Source organism: Athene noctua, chromosome 2 (genome assembly GCF_965140245.1).
Source record: "Athene noctua chromosome 2, bAthNoc1.hap1.1, whole genome shotgun sequence".
In the NCBI taxonomy this organism is placed as follows: Eukaryota; Metazoa; Chordata; class Aves; order Strigiformes; family Strigidae; genus Athene; species Athene noctua.
The window spans coordinates 131601257-131625620 of NC_134038.1; the positions used below are offsets into that span (position 1 = coordinate 131601257).

General features: G+C 39.7%; 1 protein-coding gene across 1 annotated transcript in view; it reads right to left on the reverse strand.

The window, feature by feature from the left end:
• ICA1 (islet cell autoantigen 1) overlaps nucleotides 1–23683 on the reverse strand; it is a 73337-nt gene extending 49654 nt beyond the window's left edge. Inside the window, exons 1-6 of the mRNA XM_074900336.1 lie at nucleotides 23545–23683; nucleotides 9673–9711; nucleotides 6926–7097; nucleotides 4934–5006; nucleotides 3069–3192; nucleotides 750–948 (exon numbers count right to left, since the gene is read on the reverse strand). Coding sequence (XP_074756437.1) covers nucleotides 750–948; nucleotides 3069–3192; nucleotides 4934–5006; nucleotides 6926–7097; nucleotides 9673–9689 — 585 coding nt within the window. The 5' untranslated portion in view covers nucleotides 9690–9711; nucleotides 23545–23683. The remainder of the gene's footprint in view (nucleotides 1–749; nucleotides 949–3068; nucleotides 3193–4933; nucleotides 5007–6925; nucleotides 7098–9672; nucleotides 9712–23544) is intronic.
• Between the last annotated feature and the right edge of the window lie 681 nt (nucleotides 23684–24364).

The following is a 24364-nucleotide window of genomic DNA, read 5'->3' on the forward strand; positions in this document are numbered from 1 at the left end:
TGATCCTGTCCCAGTCGGTTCAGGAATGCTCATATAAATTCTCTATTCATACCTGGTAGCAAAACTGCAGACTACCACCTAAGACTTATGATTTTTGGAAGCCCTTTGGGAGAGGGAGGAAGAGTTTAGCAAACTTGACTGACACTGAATTAAGAAGATTTATGGAGAGTGCATTCTTAGCAGTTTCAGTTTTTAGCAATTGCCCAAGAGTCATGCTGAACTGCACAAGGAACTTGCAAATTTGGATTTTTATTTTTAACTCCTCTCCAAAATCCAACAATAGCCAATTTTGAAAATGCTCGTCATTGCACCCAAAAAAATTAGAAGCAGCTACTACAGCATTTCTGTTATTCTATACTTTTCAGTTGCAAAAATCAACTTTCCCTTCCCCAGAAGAGAGCAGACATATCTTCTTTCATTAGTCATTCAGGCATCACAGCTAAGTATTTAAAATTAGATAACCTTCTTTAAAAATATATGTTATTTAAATTATAAAGATTTAGGCTGAAGTTGAATAGACTACTGAAAAATGCTGTTTCTTACTACTGTATCTTTCCTTACAGCCCACTCAGTGAAGGATACTGTATTCCATATCAGATTAACTGGACTTCTGTCACACAGAAAAGATTAGTTACGATAAATGGCATCCTTAGTGCTGCTGAATTATGTCTTCCTCCGAAGAATCAAACCAATGCTTCATTGTCATTCATCAGGCATCCCCTTCTATGAAACGACAGGAAACTTCATACCTTTCTAAACTTTTCCATCTGCTTATAAAGATCTGGATCCAGCTCCTGAGACACATCTTTCATCCAGAGTAGAGCTCCTCTGTATTCAGTCCGATACTGTTCCATTCGGTTTACTGTCAGCCATGTGTCTGAGATGGCCCTGTATCTGAAAGTCTCCACTTCTTGATATAATCTACTCAAAGGAGCACGCAGTGCTAATCTGGGGGAAGGCATGAAGGAAAGAAAGGAAGGAGAAAAACATGTTAAAGAAGTTGTTCCACAAAGGTAAATGGATTAATACAACAACTGACACTTTACTAGCAATCAAAAAACCATACACAGTCAAAATAGTTCACTTAAATGCTAGTGTATGTTCAGATGGTTCTACAGCTTGGTTGCGGGTGCACACGAACAGGGTAATTCTGCATGAATATTGTGTTTGCAACCTGCCTGTTCAAGTAATGACCTTTCACTTACACATGCATGTGGAAAAGGAGCCTTTTAGCTAGACAAGCTGCTTGTATATATGCTATTACCATTACTCTTAGCTAGTTGCATTTACCAACTCTAAATATGTACCTACGTAATAAATATGAGGTAATTTATTACTGGATACATACCACAAATGTTTTGGTGGGTTTTTTTTTTTGATAAGGAATCTGAACAACTCCTTTGAAGGACATTTAAATATCTTTTGGAAGGATTTAAGCATTTTCTTAAATGTTTCTTCCAGGAACTACACTTCGGCAAGGCAGTAGGGGACACTGTTGTCTTCCCTATGCCATCACTTTGGCTCCTAATGGGATCTTAGAACTAGACAGAATTACTTCAACTTTTGCTTTGCTTCCTCCTGCTGCTTCTGCTTTCCTCATGGTTGCCAGAAGCCACCTCACTGGAATGGGTTCAATCAGTTCCACACCAGTGTAGAGTCAGTTTAATTTGCTACTTAGGGACTTCCTAGGCATAAAAGAAAGAATTTCTAATTTCAGCTCCAGTAACCAGCAAATTGTGTCTTCTTGATCTCCAGCTACTGAGCTATCTATTGGCACGCAACATAAGTAAGAGCAGTCCCAACTTCAACATGAGCTTGAGAGTGGCTGAAGACAGACAAAGAACTGGTTTTGTTTGTATGTGAGTTTATTTTAAAAGATGCCTTTAAAAAGCACTAAGAGATTTATGAAATGTGAGCTTCTTAGCATGGCTTCCCCCCCCCCCTTTTTTTTTCTCATTCTACAAATACTTACCCAGCCATTCAAAGGAAAATTCAGTTTATACAGACATGTCATACACTGGGATTTCTATAAACAGTTAAGCTTTATATAGAAGCAAATCATCAGTGCTTTTGCTCAAAGGTGCCTTACATGTGTTTTAAAGATCCCACTCATAGCTGTTACTGAATGTGCTAATGACCAAACTCTAGCCCAAGATAAACATATGAAATGCTCAGTGCTCTGAATGCAATGTTTTATTTTGAGCCAAACAGCTGCACTGTTAAGCTAAAGCTGGAAAATATCACAATAGTTAAGAGCTCAAAAAAATCCTGTAAAATGTCATGGTATAGAATTTTCCCTAGCAAATGATGCTGAATTTCAAACTTCCATACTCCCAATACTGTTAACAAAAAAGCGTCATAATACTGATAATGCCATCAGGTACTGCTACTTTTAAACTCTTTAGCAAACAGAAGGTCAACAAGACATCAAGGGCTCTGGGCGTCATGTGTTTGTGAGTCCCTCTGGATTTTTTTCCCTTTAACTGATTTGCTCCTACCCAACTTACTTGACCTCAGTGGGGATCTAGGATCTTCTCCTGCGGGACTCCATGGTGTAAGGTTAAGGCAAATAGTAGCATTCAGACTCCTCCTTTCTCCCCTGTCTACCTGAGGTATGAGACTCCATGACCCAACAAAGCATTCCCTTACCCATTTCCATGCTCCCCCAGGACCCAGACACACCCACAATGAGCCTGCTGCAGAATTCCTCTGCAGAGTGAGAAGTGCCCCCAATCTGGAGAGGGACCCAACATCAGCTACTTTACAACCCCACTGCTATGGAGGCTGTGCAGATGCACCTGTACAGCTTTAGAACTGCTGAGCAGAACAGGCACAGGTGGGGGATCTGGAGATACACACACAGCAGGTTTGTAAGACAAAAAACAGGATCAGGCAAAACTATACAGAGCAAGCCAGTAATACTGCCAATACTATAGCAGGTTTGGACAATCATAACTTACCTATCATTTGGTTCCATTTCAAATGGCTAAACGAATTATGCCAACAGTGAATTAACTAACATTATCCCATAAATTTTGTAAATCAGACAGTAATTCTGACACATATACCTTTGCTGAGAAGAAAAGCAGAGAGCCTTTCCTGTGGCTTGCATCATTTTTCCTGCTCTCGTTTTATCCTGAGAACCCTGTGATCGAAGAAATTTCCCCAATTCATTTTCTTCCTGAGACAGAACTGACGAAAAATAAATGGTCAGACACGTTATTTAATAGGTTCCCAATAGCTTCAAAACTGGCCTAGCATCAAATAGCTTAAGTCACTCTAAACTCAAGCAGCACAGCAAAAAATAAGTAATTTCATGGAATTCCCCCATTTTGTAAACATCCAATTCACTTGATACGTTTGTTGAAATACTTAACAAAAATCACAAAATTCCATCAGTGCCGAAACAGAACAGGAAACACGTGCTACCTCTTTCTTCAACAAAAGAATTAGGTTGGTTAGATTACACAATGGGCCCAATCTTGATTATAGTATCTTTTAGTCTTGGTTTTTTTTATTTGTGTTTTGTTTGGGGTTTTTTTAATACTTTTTTATCATCTGAACTGCCTCAGCTGATCTTTGGTAGCATAGTTTCACTCAAGCTTATTCTGAGTAACACTATCCAAAGCTCACTTGCTTTTCTCTTGCTCTCCATTTTTCATGCTGGACTACAGAAACGACTCTTTCATATAAAAAAAATATAGCTCTTCATTTTAAAGAATGTTTATTTTCAAATTACTTTGCAAGACTTACAAATTTAACATTCTACACAATTCAAACACTATTTTTTAAAATTTATACTTCAAACATCTAAAATATTCTAATTTCAAATTAACTGATTGTTTTTTAAACGAGAAAATGAAGAACAATACAAGTGTTTTCACACCGAATTGCTGACTACTTCCAAACTGGGACCATGGGTCTTCCTCATATCCTTACAAAAACATTTCATTACGGTTTCATCTATTAGTCTTCCAAAGAGGCTGTCTCCTACAGTGCCAATTTCTTCCCACTATCAATAGGGAGAATGGCCCAATATAATGAAAGAAGATCTCTTGAAGTCCTTTTGTCATTTTTCCAAATGTTGACAGTCAAATCCAATGCTGACTCATAGCATAAACATGCTGCATGAACACCCTTGCGTTAAAGATTTCTCCTGCTACTGTGGAACATTTCTTCAACTCAATACACCACCATTCTGATTCTAATCTAGGTCCTGAAACATTATCTCTGACTCTGGACAGGCAAAATTAAAAGGAAAGCCTCAAGAAAATATGGGTAACTTTCAACAAAAGAAAGTAAACTGGAAGATGTCTCCAAAGCTGGATTCTCTTTTTCAAGCCAGAAATCACAGCAGTAGAGAATCAAACAATATTGATTGGAGGGAACCTTTAGAGGTCATTTAATATAACCTGCTGTTTGAAACTTCCCAAATGAGGTCCCTGTCTCTCACTAATGACTACCACTAATTACTGTACACCTGTTACAGCCAAGTCACCATTATCAAATTCATCGTAATAGCATGGATTACTTAATTATAAAACTAGTAATAAGACCAATATTCTTCATAGTCAATCCTAATTAAAAAAAAAAAAAATTAAAACAGTTCAGAACGGAGTTAGGATTTCTAAGACAAGACACTTTTGAATTTAAACAAGCCAAGGAAGTAATGGAAAAAACCCACCAACTTAAAAAACAAGCTTTTTCCCACAATTATTGCTACCTATCACTGCATAATATCAAATATAAAACTTAAGAACTAGGAGATCTTCAAGCAAATAAGCAAGTCCGCCTTTAGCTGTCTGCAAGGAATGTTATCTTTATTTTTAAATAGGATGAAAGTAGTAGCTCCCCATTTTAATTTTGATGATGTTTGATGATTTCATAATGCAGACCTCCCTATCATTTCAACTGTATATTTGATCATACTTACAACAAATCCTTTTTTGATACAGTTCAATTGCTTTCAGCAACTCCATACATGTTCTCTGAATAGAATGGAACAGCTGATATTGAAACAAAATACACACAAAAAAATTGTAAGTGTATGCAAGAAATACTGATGATTGAAATACAAGAAAGAGCTTATTTTTTTTAGAAATTATTAGGGGTCACTATTTTCCTCTTGAACAATGCGTAATCTTTCCAGCTTGAAAGTGTTTTTTCCTTATCAATTGTGCTTTTCTTTCAATTAAGTCGTCCATTGAAACTACAGACAGACCAATCACAACTTACAAAAGGAAAATAAAGACAAAAATAATTTTATAAACACATCTACTCTAAACAGATGATAGTTAATCAAAGTACTCATGTTGAGGTTTTTTAATTGATATCTTTGGATATATATGAAGATGTACAAAACTTTTTTTCTGAAACACACAGTAGAGCAAAAAGTTATCAAAATGTCTATCATGTTTATCATGTGTGGCAATATGCATACTGAATTTTTAATACCGCAAAGTCTGGAGGAACAAACTTGCATTGGTATGCCAACACAGAAAGTTATTGATTTAAACTGAACTTTTACTGGCATAGCTCCTGTTTTCTAACCAAAGTGATAAAGCAGTAGTTTCCAAAGGAAGTAGAGGAAAACAAAGTCAGTCTTGACTAAGTCTAAAGATTGTTTCTAGGAAACAGAAAAATTACTACACTTTCTGTCTGTGTAAAACCTCCAACCTCTAACTTAAACCTAAACTCCTCTGTATAAAGCATTACACAAATACAAGCAAAATAAACTACTGGCACAGTAACCGTCTTCCTTCACATCTGCTTGACTTCCTGCACACTACATGGGCTTTGTCTTTTAAACTGAAAGTGTGACTTGCAGTTGAGAAGTTGTCCAAGTGAAAACACGCTTATAGTTTTTTTATCTGGTAAACACAAGTTTCCCTATTTCTAATACCACCTGAGGTAACAAATCATTCTTCCTGATGAATCTGCAACACAGTAAACATGGTAGGAACTCAGGTATGTATTTATAAAATACTGTTCCGTCCTTCCAGTTTGTTTTACATCAATATTCTTGATTTATAACCCATTATGAAGACCCCATAGATAGAATCATCATGTGGTAAGTTATCACTATTATAGCTAGAACTGAAAAGATTTGTTTGTTGTAAACCAGCCTCTTATTTCAGCTAAAACACGAATAAACTGAGAATCCTAAGTCAACAATTTTCTAAGAAACTGCAAGAAAACCATTAAGGCAAAACCTTTACCCTTATGTAACAAAATACTGATAAAAAGTAGTTGGACACTAACTTGATTATTACACTTCAGAAGTCCATTCTCTATCTTTTGCTTTGTGTCAAAGATGTTCAAGCTCTTCAGTCCAGTGGGGCTGAAGATACTGACTGTATTTGTCACACAGCAGGAATCCTTCTCTTGGTTATACTTTACAGACTTTCAGAAGCTTCTCTGGTCATGTCAGTTACTTGCACAAAAGCTCCAGAGAGCAGAGCTCACTATGCACCTTGCTCTGTCTTGGTATGTTGTACGTTTTCTTGGTATACGTGGTATTTTGTAACTGTATAAATAATGTAATTTGTATATACTATAGAACACTATTTTTAAAAAAATCCTGAACTGATATAAGCAAAGGGTAAGAACAACTGATATAAGCACAAAGGACAATCTCCTGCTCTCTGCAACAACAAAAGGAAAAAACCTGCCCCCAAAACTGAAAATAAATTCAAGAAATGTTAGGTTCCAAATATAGCTTAAGGGATGTGGGGGTTTGTGTTACAAAATGTCGCTATATTCGCTATGTTTGCACAGGTACTTTTGTCAGAAATTGGAAAAGATATTACAAGAAAATAATGATTAAAATATGTGTACACATGTGTACACTTTAGAGGCTTGATGGAAATGAAAACATTTTAAAAATTAACAAACAGAGAAGACACATTATGAAAACATTACAAACCTCTAGTTTTGCATCCAGATCTGCATCTGAAGCCACAACATGTTCGTCTTCCTTTTTTCCTGTAACTTTTATAAGAGTTTGTTTTGTTTTCCAGTATTTCTGTTGCATTTTATTGACCACAGATTTTTCTTGGCTTTGAGCATATTGGTCATAAAATTCCCTTGGATAATTGCTAGAATATTAAGAAACAAAATTACAAAACTTCAATAGGATGTTTAAAAAATAAGTCCAACATGATAGATTTTTTCCATCAAGAATATTGCATTTGCGTGAAGACACATGTATTCTAACATACATTTCTTCATTATGCATTAATAACAAAGCAATTAAATTAGTACTATATTTCCCATCCTACTTTGGAAAATTATACACTGCTTTCAGTTTGAATGTCTTCAGTATGTAGTACTGCCAAATAATCAGCTGCAGAGAATTCTTCCCAATGTATTATGGAATCACTTATAGCCCATGGAATTAACTTATTATCTAACTAATAGGAGAGTTTCAAGTGAACTAGCAGAGTTCCTTAAGCAGGCAGAAATTTTCATGCAATTTCAGCAGTGTTAGGATTTCACAAAGTTAATTTTATGAATGGAATTAGACTACTTCTTCCCCTCCCTTTTTTACAGTTGAATAATAAAGCATTAGAGGAACACTCATCTCTTTTGAGCATGCTATGTGAAAGATAGCTAGCTCATGTCTTTATGCAATGACTACATGACAACTGCGGGTGCGTGACAGGTAATCTTTTTCCAAAGATTATTTTCTACTGACAGATCATTCTGCATTCCTTTAGCAGACCTAATAAAAAGTGCAATCTGAAGACAAACTCCATATTCCACAATATTTAAACCATACCAAGGTGGTTTAATATATAGCCTTACAATAAAATCTTGATCTCTTTCAGAAAGTGTTACTCCATTATTAATTTCTGAAAAAGTACATGCCTTTTCCCCAATGTACAGATATAAAAAGCTGCAGTGATTTTGCCAATCTTTGGAAGTAAAAGGTTTCTAAAACTTGCTATATTAAATACTCCAGGAAAATTAAAGCGGTTGAGTTTATGTTGAAAAAAGATATCCTCTGCCTGTGAAGGGACAAACTGTGGTTCATTACTGAGATAGTGCCTACTAGCTCTGTTCACAACACACAGACAGCTCAGGAATGCTACCCAAGAGGTCTTCAGACCCAATATACACATCAACATGTATTGAGACATGCAGACATATATACATCTATATAATGATATACATGTATGCTTGCTGTGCAATACTATGGCCATTCTGAAACAATAAGCCATTGGTACACGTATTCCCCCAAAGGGTGACATATCTGCCCTACACAGTTATTAGTGACACAGTTTAACTTTAAAAGGAAGTTTTTTTCACATGGATTTGTTACTTGCTTCGGTTATTTTTAATTAGCAAGTTCGGAATCAGTGCCTTCATCACCAAAGAGATGGTAAGAAATTAAACTGGAAGTAAGCATGAACAAAATTTAAAATGCATTTATACACAGCACTTCTTGGCTTCTTCCTCAAACTTGAAAAGCAAAGATATTTACCCATTTAATTCTACCCAAACATTAGTTCCAAGACTTTAATTTATGACTTTAATTAAAATTAAAATAAAGGCCTTCTTGGTGCTACAGCACAAAATAAACAACATATACAGAACATACCACATTTCATGTCAAATTCTGAACAAACAAGCCATTACGCACGCTGACAACAGACAGCCTATCAAGTTAAGTGAAGCCTATATTGACCTGATATATGCTGCATCTTTAAAGTACAACATCTACAACCTCTAATAAATAACAATAAGATCCCCCTGCATTATGAGAAAACAGAATATGAGAGTTCAATCAAGTAGCATTACTTTAAAAATAGTAATAAAAATATAAAACCTGCTCACAAGGTAGTATAAAGACCCTAGCTGTCCAGCTAGTCGTGTGCTTTAACTTCTGCTACAGCTGTGCAAATAACTGATATCTCAGTTCAGTGGTCAAGTGAAGATAAGACCATAATTCATCTCATGTCAACCTGCCTTGCTATCTACCTCACTCGAGGTCACTGGAAATTCTGGGGGCATGGTGCAAAGAATAAAAACGTGTTATTAATATGAGTCACAGAAAAAAACCTAAAATGCTGGGATTAATAGGGATCCCTGAATTAGAGACTGATAAAACAATTGAACGAATAAGAGGAATGTAATTGTTTACCACTACACATAAATTCAGCTTCTGATTTAATTTGGAGAATTTCCTGGCTGCCATTTATGCTTAAAATAATGAAAGACTTATAATCCCATTACTGAAATATTCGGTGGACAATTTTTACTGGTAGACATTTGTCAATACCTTTTAAAATGGATTTCATGTCAAGCAATCACGGACTTACTTAGGTTTTGTTAAACAATCAGAAAATTTAACTAAAATAAGGATGTACTTTATTCTGAAGTTGATGACCATGGATAAACCTCTTTAAATACAACAGTTCATGCCTTTCTTTCCATTAAACAGGAAATTGATAACATGATCTTTTTCTATCTGGTCAATTCACTTGTTTTTCCACTGTTTGGCAGTCATTAATTTTTTATTTTTATTCTTTTTAAACAGAATGTCTACCAGTGACTTCATATAAATACTAGATGCCAGAACATAATGTGTGTTAGACTCAGGCTATGACAAATCAACATGCCAAAAACCATCACTTCTTTAGAATAAGAAAAAATTAACAAGGTACTTACTACTTATGACCTTCCATATTTCTTGTTTTCTTCAGATGTCTAAGTAAGATAAGAAATTACCAGTTAATATAAACATACTTAAAGCATAATTTTTAAGTTAAACAGCAGAAAACCCCTACCTTTTCACAAAGAAAATGACTATGTTGTAGCATAGTATTTTATTTACCATGTTACAACAGAAAACTTTTTCCTCATGTAACTCACAATTCTTGCTTAAAACATGATAAAGACATTTAAATTTTGTTGCTGATGTTGCCAATTATTATATGTTAGCAAATTTTCCAGGCAAAAGCAAATTTACCTGGCATAAATTCAGTGACTTTTGACAACACAAGCCAAAATTGCCCATGCTAGGCATCCTCCTCAGCCAAGTTTCTTTTTCCCCAATGTTTTACCCACAACACAGTTCAGCTACCTTTTTTGCCCATGTCTCACTGATCTGTTTTTTTAAAAACACTAGCTACTGAGCCACAGATGCAAAATTTAACCACCAGGTGTTTTTACTATGAGGAACACCACATTTCCTGAGGATAGAATATGATATGTATGCATTTGGACTTCAGATTTTGTAAGTTAGTATCTATCTCCAGCTTGGATATTCAGTCTCCCACTGTACTTTGAGCTGACCAGATGGTACACACATCACTTCCCACCAGTAACTGAGCACAGTCCTTCCAGGCCAAATTTACAAGCGAAGCCAGACACTCCTTATAAACAACGAGCACCTGGCTTCTCCTCTGCTGCTTTCAGAGAGGACTTTATTCTCCAGCACACAGCCAGCTTGTGAACAGAGGCACTGCAGCATGATCACAGAAGAGACCAAAAAGAAGCAGGTCAGATGGTGCTGCTGGGAAATGGCCTTTGGTAAGAGCAGGCACAGAAGTAACACACCAACAGGCTGCAGTAAGATATGAAGCTGACTGAGAAAACAGTAATGAAAAAAGCAGCAAGGAAGGTAATGGTGCTGAAACTGAACATTGGCACTAATCTGGGTGAGAGAGAAAAGGGGCCGCAACGGGGAGATGTGACACTGGAAACATATCTAGCTCTGTGCTGCTTACAGACAGTATGGTTAGCACTGGAGCGGCAAAGGGACTGGAACAGATTGCAGGAACCTGAACAAGGGAATGCAAACAACCTGAGTGTTTCCCGCAGCCATAAAGCACACGCACTTCCATTTGGAGCCAAATCCCAGATTTCTGATTCTAACCTCTCTGCTGTCAGTACCTATGAAACTTTCTGGCAAAGTTCCGTGAGATGCTGCAAGACTGTATCAGAGCAGGAAATTTTCCTGAATTGGAATTTTTGTGAAGTGCTTATAAGTACTGAAGGAAATTCATTACTCTGTCTTCAGAGCAGAGTTGAAAAGTAAAGACCAGCAGCTAAATAACAGAGGAAGAAAGAACTGTTTCAGATTGGTTTTTGCATTACAGCACCATTGAGTCACACAATATACCGAATGGACAGCATCGGTCATGGTTTTGCCACCTCCTAGAGCCATAAGGCACAGGCAACATTAACTCCAGTTTTCTAACACCTTTATGCTTCACTGTTTTAATACTCGTCCTCCGTAAGTCAACCGTGGGTGTGTGCGAGCGAGATAAGAACTCAGGATTTAGCTTGTATACACATCCATGACTCACTCACTCAGCAGCACACTTGGTTTGACAGGAAGCAAAGAATAGTCTATCTAGACGGAATAGCACACATTATTACGTGGAACAAAGTGTAAATGACCAGCAGAGGGAACAGGACTAAGGCACTGACCTTGTACACTGTACATGTCCACCTGAATCTCCTGGAAATTAATGTCTCTAAAAGAAAAAAATTTTAAAAAGAAAACTATATCAGGCTCACGGTGAAACAGTTCTCATTTGCAAGCATAACTCAGGCTCTTTCTTCCTAAACACCTGACCTTGTATTTTGACTCTGGGATCTTAGTTATACTCTTCCCAGTCCCATATAGCACTCCTACGGCCTTAAGATATTATTTGTGGGGATTCTTTTAGTTCAAAGTGAGGACCGTACCACAGCTATCAGGACAGTGTTTTCATGGTATGAGAATGAGGGCATGTATTCCCTGTCCTGCTGTGTGACATGATGGCATTTGAGGTGTCTGAGGCTACAAGACCTGCTGGGATAGTGTATGGCCCATTAGAGTGGAAGGAAACAGAAGTGCAGTCTTACCTACACTGCCTGCTGAAAATGGTTTCTCGCATGTAGTGTCACTGAAAACATGCCAGGAGAGAGAAAGGTCCCAGAGAGTTCTTGGTGGTATAGATAAAAACCATGCCTGGGAGACGGCAGCAATTAAACAGCATCAACAAGCAGCAGCTCAGTGCTCAAGCTCAATACCTGGGCCTGTTTTAATTCCTAAGTGAGAATTCAGTTTGTACCATACAGCTTAGTAAGCACTGGCGCTGAGGAAACAGAACCGTGGTTGCTCAAAAAGAATCACATTACTTTTGATAAGTAGCACTTCACCTATAATTTCAATCAAGAATGTTCCTGCATCCCATTCATTCCAGATGCTGTTCAAGGAACTTTCATAAAGAAACCAGTTATGCCTCTGAAGACCCAGCTGAGTTTCACCTTTCTCACTGACTGAGAACACTCTGGAAAACCTGGATGTCCACTACAATTTCGCTGTTCTTTTAGCTGTTAATTTAGACAACAAACGTGCATTTGGTTTGGGTCCCACTGATCTCAATGGTACCCTAAATGATTTCCATTCACACAGACTTTGTTTCAAGTTAGATACACTTTTGTAATATTTGCAGCACTGTAAACTAATTCATATTTCATGTTTCAGAATCACAGTTAAGCTCTACTGAAATGGAAACAGCATATATTAACATAGATATTAAAATCAGAAACAAAGGTAGAGGAACATAATAGAGGAGTATTTACTCGAGCTGGATGTAATTGATGTGCTATTACAGGAACTCTCATATCTGTATCTGAGTTCTACTGCAAATATATCTATTTTTAGCTTGTAATGATAGGATTTTATTTGTAAGAAACATCCAGTCTTATTAGATTGGTCATATTCTTAACAGGGTTTTCAAGAGGAGCCCTGGGCAACTGTGTGATCTTTGAGGTCAGCTTCCTCAAAGCACATGAACAGTCCATTTCTACGGGCAGAAAGTTGAGCAGCTGTGGCAGAAGGCCAGGACAGATTAATTTTAATGAACTCAAATGCAAAACTAATGCATGCAGAAGATGGAGGCAGGGATAGGTTACTCAGGAGAACGCAAAAGCATTGCCTTGGTATGCAGGGATGGAATTAGGTTCAATGCTGGGGCCGAAACTCGCAAGGGATGCAAAGGGCAGCAAGCAGTCCTCTGTAAAAACAGTGGGAGCAAAAGGCAGGCTAAGGAAGACACAGAGCCACAGCATGACAGAGAATATGGAAAGGCAGAAGCACATTTTTACCTTGGCTTTCACTGGAAGGTCTGCCCTGTGGCTCTAGTTCTCCAAGCCTACTGTCGGGGTTTGTGGGTATGTATTGTTACCCACATTACAGAAAGAGTGAGCTGAGGTACCTAAGCCATTTGGACATACATGAGTCCATGAGATCAAATGGAACGGATCTTGTAGTGCTTAGAGAGTTGGCTTATGCCATTACAATGGTGTGCTTTCTGCTCTCTTGTAGGTTATGGTGATCAAAAGAGGTGACTGATGACTGGAGAAAGACAAACACCATGTCCTTCTCCAAAAAACACGGCAAAGAGAATCGCAGAAACTTTAGGCCCATTAACTGCACCACCAGTTCCTGGAAATATCATGGAGAAAACCCTCCTGGAAACCATTCCCAGCCACATGAAAGACAAAAGGTGAGTGGGAACAGCCAGCATGGATTTATTAAGGGCATATCATACCTGACTAACCCAACTACCTTCTACTACGAGATGGCTGCCTCTGGTGAATGAGGGGAGAGAGCAGTGGATGTTGTATGCTGATTTTGGCAATGTCTTTGCAATGGTGTCCCATAGAATCCTTACAGCTTCTTGTGGGACCACATCTGAAGTAGTATCCAGTTCTGGGTTCTCCATACAACAAAAACACTGGCATACTGGAGTGAGTCCATTGCTCAGGGTATGGACCCTCTAACATATTTGCTCAGCTATAAGACCACCGGGCTAACAGGAGGCCTTAATGCTGTCTACAACTACCTAATGAGAGATGTAAAGCAAACAGTCAAACTGTTCTCAGACATGCACACTGGAAGGACAACTGGCCACAGACACAGCATGAATGTGTGAAATTCCAACTGAATACAGGCAGGAAATGTTTCACCCCAAGGGTGGTCAACACACTGGAACAAGCTGCCCAGTAAAGCAAGTGCTGGACGTGGTCCCAAGCAATCTCCTCTAACTGGGCCTGGTTGAGCAGGAGGCTGGACTATGTAATTTCCAGTGCTCCCTTCCAACCTATGTGATCCTGTGAAAATTTCTACGATGTAAAAGAAGAGAATGGAGAGCAGCAAGCTTGCTGCTACCATTGGTTTAATACAGAACACCTTCCATAAGAATGGTGTAAGTAGACAGCAGAGTAACATTGCACCATGACCACTGTGACTACACACACACACAAAAAAAGTATAGTATGTTTTCTTCCTAAGAATTATCTCCAATATTCTTACCTTTTAGTCATTTATTTTCATTCATGGTGAAACTTTTAACACAAACAGTTTCCATTCTTCAGGTACTGCTACACGTACAATGTAAATTGTCACCGCAGTCATTTAGCAGGGACATAATTTATTTATTTTTATAATCTCTAACTTGATGTGCTGTTACAGTCTATTCCAAGCCCAAGAACCAAAGAGGTTAAGATACTGGCTCAACTGTAACAAAGGACATTATTAAAAGTATCTGGGACAGTTGAAAGCAGTGAAATTTTTTTTTTAAGAAATCCCAAAGTCATTAATCTGGCCACAAAAAGCGAGAGATGCTAATAAAAGGGTACTGGAAACAGCCCAGGGAGGTATCCAGGGATTAAAAGGAATACTTCATAACCACGTAACAAAGAATCCCTATAGTTGTGAAATGCTGGCCCTGAGGCTTCAGAGGAAAACCAAGGATTGGGCACATAACCTCTGACTACTTTAGGTTTTGAACTCTGTTATGCTTTTGAAGAACAAGACATAAGTGTCCCGAACAGAAGTAACAAGAGAGTTCCTCTTTGCCAAAGCTGACTACAACGGAAGCACATGACACTAACTAGAGTCTACCAATACCTTCCCTGCAAACTACAATCAAATTTAAAATTAACCTACGTTATCATACAGTTTTATGTGTAAAACCAAGCTTAATTTGCTACACGGAGTTGATGTAAGGGATTTTTTTTTCTTTTTTCTTCCCAGGGTATCAAGACTAAAAAAAGAAAGTTTCAATAAATAATATTATGCTGACACTGATTTAAAAAAACCCCAAACAACCCAACAAAAAAAAACCCATTCACCACCCCATCAGAAAGCATCTGTATCGAAAGTTTCCATTATCTTTGATAAGGACTTATGCAAGACTTGTGATCTCTGTGACAGACAGCCTTTATCTTGGCAAACAAAAGGTTGGGATACTCTAGGGGGGGAGGCGGGGCAGGGAAGCAAACACAGGTGCTCTGTAGCATGCTAGGAAAAGCAGTGCTACATTACAGCTGGCATTACAGTTACGGCTGCACAGAGCTGGCACTGAGGTTTCCTGGAGAAGTCCACACAAGGCTCCAGTAATTTTGCAATTTTGCAACTGGCGCTTCCCAGTGTTTTCAGACAGACAGATGCTATCTCAGTTTTAGCATTAAACCTGAACTGGCCCTATTCATAACAAGTCCACCCAGAACACAAGGGACAACAGCACTGAAGCATCCATTCCCGTACTGAACCAGCTGGGTGCATAAGCCCTGCTGAAACCTTGCAAATCCCTATCAGGCCCTCTGAGGAGCCACCAAGAAGCCTCAGCACTGTGTTCCACAAACCTCCCTGTTTGCAGACCGATACCAGAGAGGACTTGCACAGCCTATCGGCCTGGATGCTGAAATACAGCCAAACTGTTTCTAGGCTCAGCCTGGCTTCAGAAGTGGTACAGCTGCCTTCACGCAGTGCTCTGCCACAGCTAACAAAACATGCTGGAACCAAGATGGCCCCGCGAACAGCCAACTATGGCACCTCTGCATCTGTGGCAGAATATACCTGGGCTGCAGGTTATTTACCCGCAAATGATTTCCACAGGAAGCCAAAATAGCTGGAACGCACACAGAACTTCATAATATTTCTGGCATACTGCATCACCCTCTCTTCCTACTGAGATATTTTATTAGCCATGGTGATGGAATGAAACTTAAGGACACTCATTAGCAACTGGCACTTCTCTTCTTATGGAAAATCCTCCAATTCTCTGTATTCTCCAATAACATTTGAATACACCATCTACATCTTTCTGTGCAAACAGGAAAATGCTTTGATGGTGTTTTGAATGATTTAGAGTCTAGACCCTAGGCTTACCTTCCAGCTCATGCTCTGTACGTTTGTACATGCTTGCTTCTCTTTTTAGCTTTATTACATTACACTTTGTTGCAGCATAAGTTGTACAGTTTCCTAAGAGCTGAACAACTTTACACGAGTAGTATCTGAAGATTATTCATAAGACGGTATCAGTACCTTCTCTACAACAGCTAAATTGATAATAAACAATCCTGTACATCAATATCACTCAGATAATTTTCTGGTAAGCACAAATATAAGAAGTGTCATGTGGCAAGGTGAAGTTCAGATCTTAATGCTCTCCTAGGTTATGAGGAAATAAATTTTTCAAAAAGTAAAATCTTTCCCCCTAATTCAAATATCTCCCCTTGGCTGAGCATTGGTTACACAGCTCTTACTTTACTCTTAGCTAACAGATGATGTAGAAGAAAGCAGGAAGCAACCAGAGCCAATGAACAAGAATCTTTTCAACTGAGAAGACTGTATCTAAAAGAAACTGTTAAACTAATCACAACTTCCCAAAACCAAGAAATGATCTGAAATCCTTGCAAAAATATTATAAATGCTGATCTACAGATCAAATTTAACATCCAAAGATGACCTAGCATAGTTATGTAGGAAGGCAGTAGATTGAACATACACTTTGAGATGCATCCAGAAACAACAGGGAACTTAATGAGAGGCAAAGAATTCAGCAACCCTTATGTGAAAGTAATGCGTTCATCAAAAAAGACACAGAAGAGTCTGCACTTTCACTGATAGCACTGCCCTCTCAGTTTACTGTCCTTTCAAAGCAGCTAATACATTCTGTGGTTCTTCAAATCCCAACAGGCTCTCTGCACCCTAAACCCCCTGCAATTTACAACTTAAGATATGGCAGATTCATGCATTGCCGTTGATTTACTTAATACAGCCGTTTTATTAAAATGAATAATCTTCCAAGAAACTTTTAATACAGTAGTAGTAGAGTGGTACTAAGTAACAAAAAAAAAAAAAAAAAAAAAAGAATTTTAAGGAGTTCTATCTGTAAAAGTTAACGGTGATAGCTTCACTTATGTAAAATACTCCTAAGGGAAGAAAATGTGCTTAGGTGAGGGAATCAATGCCATCTGTGCCTCCAAGAGCTCTTGGCTGACAGCTTATCTCCCCCATTCTGCTCCCTTGAAGCTGTGACCAGACTGAATCAAGCAAATGGGCCTCCAAAGCAAGAAGCAGTCTCATTGCAAGATGAAGATTAGGCAGAGCAGTTATATCTTCTCTGATGTGCCTACGAACACACGGATCAGGAGCTTCAAATCAAGTTTCGGTTTGCCTTTCCCAAGCAAAAGAAAATAGAGCAGCCTATTGATCTGAATTATCCATACTGTCAGTGCAGGAAATGAGTGAAAGTTTAAGTCTGGGTCTATGCAGGCATTCAGTGTCAAGATTATACAAAGACTTACAAGTATTCATACTCTTAACAACCTGAATAGCTACCACTGTCATACAGCTAAAATGAATCTAGAGTTTAAGTTATATCAATATGGCAAATGACAAGATTTAATTTTTCCTCTAAAGCTCTTAACGCTCATCACCGATGTTCTAATCCATACTTAGCTTTAAATCCAGGAGTATTTTCATTCTGTGAGACTATTGACTGAAGCACTTGTTTATTAATTCAAAAAGTTTGCAGAATTTGTCTGCAAATGCTGCATTTAGCAGTTCCTTTAATCCACTACAACTTTCTATCTCTTCCTCTGTCTCAGACAGATCCACAGCCTTGCTACTTATCCTGGGAAGCATGTACCTACAGACTATCCACAGCTTTTGAGAAGAAATACTGCAATCTTATAAGGCAGTTGTATCAACAGAATTACTCTTTCAATCTATTTCAGGAGCTGACATCTAGAAAGAAATTTCACACATTCCTAAAAGAAGCACAAGATGAAACAGCATCTGCTGTATAGAGAGGGACTCCTGCTATATTCATACACCTGGGAGGTGCTGAGGGGGGAAAGAAATTCATGCTGTTTGACCCCAACTATCTGTGGTGCCTAAACTACCATACAAGCCTCTCAATACTAAGCCCCTGTACAGACAGTGAATAGAACCTCCAAAGAGCAACTCTGAGCACCTGAACTGGAGCCTCACCGCCGTCCTCTGAGTGCACAGAAATGATGGTTTCTGCATGAAGCACCTGAACTACATGACTAAATCATGCAGTAGGAGCACTTCTCTACTCCACTTGTCTTAGAACCGGAATTTCATGATGGTCTGTTGAATTACTGGAGAAAAAAGATTCAGCAGCATACTGAGTAACACATTGTGCTTGGGACACAGCCACATCCCATAAGCCCACTAGAACCAATTTTTCCTTTCACTGCAAGCACTTCTGGAACTAACATCTGTGTATAAAATTTCTTCCATTTCCTTCTTCTCTCTATCAATGTTTATGAGACACCCCAGTAACAAGTTCATTTATTCCATTTATTCATTTGTCTTGATCCTTCAAATGACAAAAAAAAACCCAAAACAAAATCTGACGTGCAGAAAAACCCCAACCACATACTCAAACCAGAAATATCAGAGAAACTGGAGTCTCTTTTCCAAGGAGGTAGTTTGAGACAATATAACACTCCTTTTCCTTTCTTTTTCAAGCTATTAAATTGTGTGGAGAACAAACCATAGTAATACAAGCAGGTAACTTAAATGACTAAGAAATCATGCACAAGGTATGAAGAACCCCAGATGGTTTGGGTCTTCTTTTTTTCATTTTGTAGCACTATCTAGGCACCTGTCTATAAACAGTACATCCAACAAAATGAGTAGTACTACTACTGACATTAAATCTATAATGGCGTGGCTTTTGCTGAATTTTACACTGACTCTTAATACTGTTGTTACTTTATTCCAAAAAACAATTATCATGCTTCTAATATTTTAGAATATACAATTAACACAGGAAATTATTCTGTTTAATTTCCTGGTGTAGCCTAAACAGAGGATTATATCCAGAGCCCTGTTTCTTATGCTATCATATAGTCTCTTATTTTTCTGTTCCCAACTCTGATATGTAAAAGTTAATAGAAGACTGTGGCAGATAAGCAGAGCAAATTTGCACATTGCAAATTATCACTCAGTTATACCTAGAACGTAAGAGTATCAATCCACCTGAACTGCACTGGCTTTCAGTACTCGGGCAGTTAGAGGCAAGTTTTAGCCAACATGAAAAAGTGGAAATTTGGCACTGTCACCATGTGTTTTAAAGCCTGGTTTTGCTCACACGAAGTGCAAGGACCAAGTCAAACATTAGCATTCCTCTCTAAGAAACAATTTTGTGTCTATTGGGTACTATATGCCTGTCATATTATTTCAAAAACTATCAAGTCAAACTTACGGGCGTGATTTCCTTTCTAGAGTACAACTTGTATTGAAGTGACACCGGGAGCTGGGGTGTTTTTTGCATTTTTTAAACAGTTGAATGACAAATTCCTAAAATCAGTGGTTTACCTCAAAAACATTGATAAGAATGGCACATGTAATCATGACATAGTACAGGTAATCTCAGAACAGAATATTTCAAATAAATGCTGGTAGACTCACGGTTGGAAGATTGACAAGCAAACAACAAACCCTTTCCAGATAAGTTATCTTGCATGCAGAACATCATTTACATAAAGACACAGATATTTAAATTCCTTTCTCAGATTATACTGATTTTTCAGCTGTTTATTGTGAAATAATATAAGAACGCATATATTATCAGTTTGCTCTCAGGTAACGTCTTTTATTTAAGTGTTCCACTTAAATTTGTGAAGAACACTGAGCAAATGTCCTTAGGAAAGAACCAGGCAAGTATCATAAATGATATGTGTGTTTTATGGAAGAATAATTTGAATATAAGTTGTCAAGTGGCAAATCAAACCTCACTCTGCAAATGAGCAAAGCTGGGGATATGCAGTATTTAATCTCATTCTAAATGCAAACTTGCTTCATTTCTCTGAAATGACTATCAAATTGTTTTGTAATACACATTTGTTCTCTGAGTTTAAAAAACAGTTTTTAAATTTAGTAGCCGAATACTATTAAAGAAAATGCCATATGGAACACCTGCTGTGCACAGATTATAAAAGACAATATGAAGATGGTTTTTGTGACACATTCTACCCGCAATCAGTCTAGGGTCTTAATCTTAGAAAACCTTTCCTTTGCAGAGCCTATGAGAAAAGCAGTAGATGTACATGAAAAAATGAAACTTTTTTCACACGTATACTATACTAAATATAAATATATATGGTTTTAGAAGTTCAACTAATGGCTCTCTTATTTAGATACCCTATTTGATGACACAGTCAACACTCTCAGGTTTCTGCCTCCCTCCTCCCTTTTCATCCATGCAGAAGCCAGGAAGCAATGCTATTACACCTGAGGGGAAACAATGCCAGGGGAAAATAGTTTTCTCTAGATTCCCTCAGGAGATCATTTCACATCCATGGATAAGGGATTTGATTAACAAAACAGTTTCAGCATGCACAGCAACAAAAATACTGGGTGATCTTCCTTCATTGCCCTTTGAATAAACACCACGATCTGTACAGGGTGTTATATTCTTGATAGATACATAATCCACTCAACTTTTATATTACTGTTCTCAAATCCTGCCAAACCAGTCAACTGTTCCTAGAGCAGCGGTGATTCCTATGGAGCTACTCGCAAGATGGAGCTGAATACTGTTTCAGAACAGGCAGTTCCCAAGGTTGACGTAAGTGATTGCCTAATGGGTCAAAACGCCCCTCCGTTTGCCATGGGCAACAATAGACACAGGAAAAAATACCATGAGACTATTATTACTAGCAACACATAAAAGGTCAAATGTTTCTACTGTTCTTGACTGTTTGGTGCTTTGTTTAACACTCTTCACACTCCAGTTTTTGTATTTTTATTTTTAATGCTTCTGCATCCTGTGGCATAATTTTGTCTTTAGAGTGATTTTATGGTTGAGAAGTGACAAAACATCTTGAAGAATCAACTACTGCAGAGCAACAGTGTTGGAGAAGATTTTGAAAAAAAGTATTAAAAAGAGTCTTTGAGGACATTTCTTGACTTCTAGTTTAGCTGAGATATTAGCACATTTTTTTCTGCCAACTTGTACCAACAGCTTTCAACACTAGTTGAAGAGTGAAAAGAGCTGTTATTATTCATTTATTCCAGAAAAAGGTTACTTGGGAATTCATCAGAACAATTTAGCAGCCCTGTATAGACAGCAGAGAAGAACAGGCAAGATGGGTGGGCTTGAAACTCTGCTAAGGGGGAAGAAACCAACCCTGTAGTAAGGTTCAACAGAAATTTTACTTTGCACTATGTGATTACCTCCACACTCCAATATTACGATCTTGTGAAGAAAAATATTAAATAAACCTTTCCTCTTTCATACAGTCATAACTGGTCTTCTTGAACCTGCAAACCTTCAGTAACGTGCCATTTGAATCAGCTCCCACAAACACAACGGAAGACGTCGCCATTATCTAGAAAGCACTTAACTCTTTCTCAATCAAGAAGACAGCAAATTCCAGTTACCAAAATCTAACTCGAGTGCACTGTTTGACTCTTTCTGGAAATAACAACGTTTCACCCATTAAGTTTTGACAGTAAAGAAACCTTAGAAATTCATTTAAGCCAAGATTTGTCAGCATTTAACAGCCACATCATCTTCCTGTAGACCTTGTCATGGGAAAAACGTGACTGGTTATACCAGTTATGGCAGTTTACTATTCAAAAGAGCTCTGTGGCTTTATGCTAAATTCCTTCTTCAGTGGTATTAACATAAATCTTAAATCATTAAGTTACTCAGTTTAATCCAGTAGGCTACCCTATTCAAACAGCAGTATAAAAAATTGCTGATGCCTAAACGAGATGTTCCTGGACTTCAAGCTAAGTACCACTAAGAACTGCCGCTCCTAAATCAGTGCCAGGCAGATAGCACTGTCAAGTGGTACTTCCAGTCACTCGTCAGGAACCCTGGACAGATAAAGTGGAAAAAGAGTCGATTACCAGAAAAATCAGATTAAAGACCATAACCAAATGCAGCCTGCAATGCAGACTTCAAAACCCAGACTACCATTTTCTCTGTCCAACACTTTGGAAAAGTAATCAAACACAGTTTTTTGCTTACAACAGCCGCCCTGCTAGAGCAAAACATGAGAACACTTTATTTCCAAGTAGTCTGCTCTGGAACAAGAGCCATAGCTGCTTTCTGATTTTATTTTAAATAAAATCTATCCAGAAACTAAGAGAAAGAGCATAACAGAATGAAACATGGGTGGAAAGAAACCACCAACAAACAGGTGCCTCCTGGAAATAAAACAGTCACCTTGGTTTAAAACAAGACTTGCACGTAGGGGCAAAATACTACAAACAACCAAAGAGAACAACTCAGATGCCAAACTTCTAAAATATCTCCACAATGTGAGCTGGGGGTAGGGAGTTAAAGGATGTAGCCCTGAGATTACCCGATTCATTTTCACATTTACAGATCTGAACCAAGGCAAACCTGAATTACTATTTCAAGAAGGTCCCTGCAGGACCTTGAGGCCATCAGCACTACACAGAACCGTGGGGAACAGGAGACTTATTTACACTTGGCGCTGAACATACACACGACGATACTGATTAATAAAAGAACACAGTGCCCTTCACCCCTTTCTCTCAGAACAAACCCGATTACCAAGATCAACCTTTCACAAAATAGAAGCGTTAAATTGGAAGTTCGGGGGCTTTTAATTCCAACTCCAGCAGCCGTTAACGCCTCGGTGCCTGGTTTGATAACTGGCGTTCTCTTACCAGAGGAAGCCCTGCCACCCCTCGTACCCCAGCCGGCCCGAGGCCCTCAGGTGAAAACAAGGGCCGCCGCCGCCCGGAGAGCGGCGCACACGGCGGCCGGGCAACCTGCGCCTCAGCCCGCAGCCCAGCCGGAAACCGCTGCGGGGAAGCGGCCGTTTTCCTCCCCAACCTCCCCGCTTCCAGCGGGCAGGGCGCCAGAGAGAACGGACGGGAGGAAAGGAGCGAGGCAGAAACGGATAAATGCAATAATCATGGCGAGACAACCGCACGGCGGGAGGGGGAACCCAAGGCAAAAAGGAGGGGCAGATGCCATCTTGTGCCTCGGCTGTTTCACCCCTAGACAGGTCCGGCCCCGGCTACGCCCGCCGCCAAGCCCTGACGGGCACCAGCGCTCCAGGCCCGGCCGCCGCGCCGCCTCCTGCCCTCAAGAGGCAGCGGGCGGGCAGGCAGGCGGCCCCCACCCGGGGCTGCCCACTGCCCGCCGCCGGCCACAGCCGCTGCTGGCGGAACCCGTTTTTCCCGCCAGGACCCGGCACGGAGCCCTGCGAGTCCCCCCTTGCGGCACTCACCTTGCCCGAGGCGGAGGGGAGGAAGGGCCGAGCCGGAGGCGCCGCCGCCCCTCCAGGTGTTCCAGCGCCGCCGGCGTCACAGCAGCGAACGGAGCCGCCTCTGCCGGCCCCCGCAGCGGGGCGGAGCTGCCGCCGCCCGCCCAGCCCCCGAGGCGGGAGGGCGGCGGCCGCCAGGCCCGCGGCGCCCGGGGCCGGCCGCTTCCTGGCGGGGGCCTCGGTCGGGCCGCGTTTCCTTCTCCCTCCCCGGCGGCGCCGTGAGGGCGGCCTGAGGGGAGAGGGGTGGGAAGGACTCCCCGGCTTGGGGCCCCCCCGGGACTCCTCTCACCGCCTCGACCAAAACCCCAAGCCCTTCTCCTCAGCCCCAGGGACCGCAGGCCTCCTGCGAGGAGCATCAAGGAAATAAAATGTTTTGCCCGCTGTCAGTAGGCAGTTGTCCTCAAGGTAGTGGAAAGCCGTTTGGGATTTTGCGAGAGCTGTTCGGAGGTGGATTTAAAGATAATTTCAGAGCTTCGAATGAGGGGGAAAAGTTCACAGGTGGCATTTGAAAATGAGCTATTGGATAAGTGGGAGATAAAAGAAAAAATGGGGAGCAGCAAAACAGGGTGTAAAATTATCCCACTTAAATGGGGAAGCATTAACTGGGGAAGCATTAACATGGAGCAACAGGAGGAGTGGGGGAGATGAGGTTGAGTTGGTGGGGCCCAAGGAAAGGGTTTGAAGAAGAGGGGACGGCAGGGAACTGTAGGAAAATGAAGAGGGAAGAGAGGAGAAGATTGGAAGTGAGGACAGTAATGGGATATCGTTTGCTGAAACTTACAGG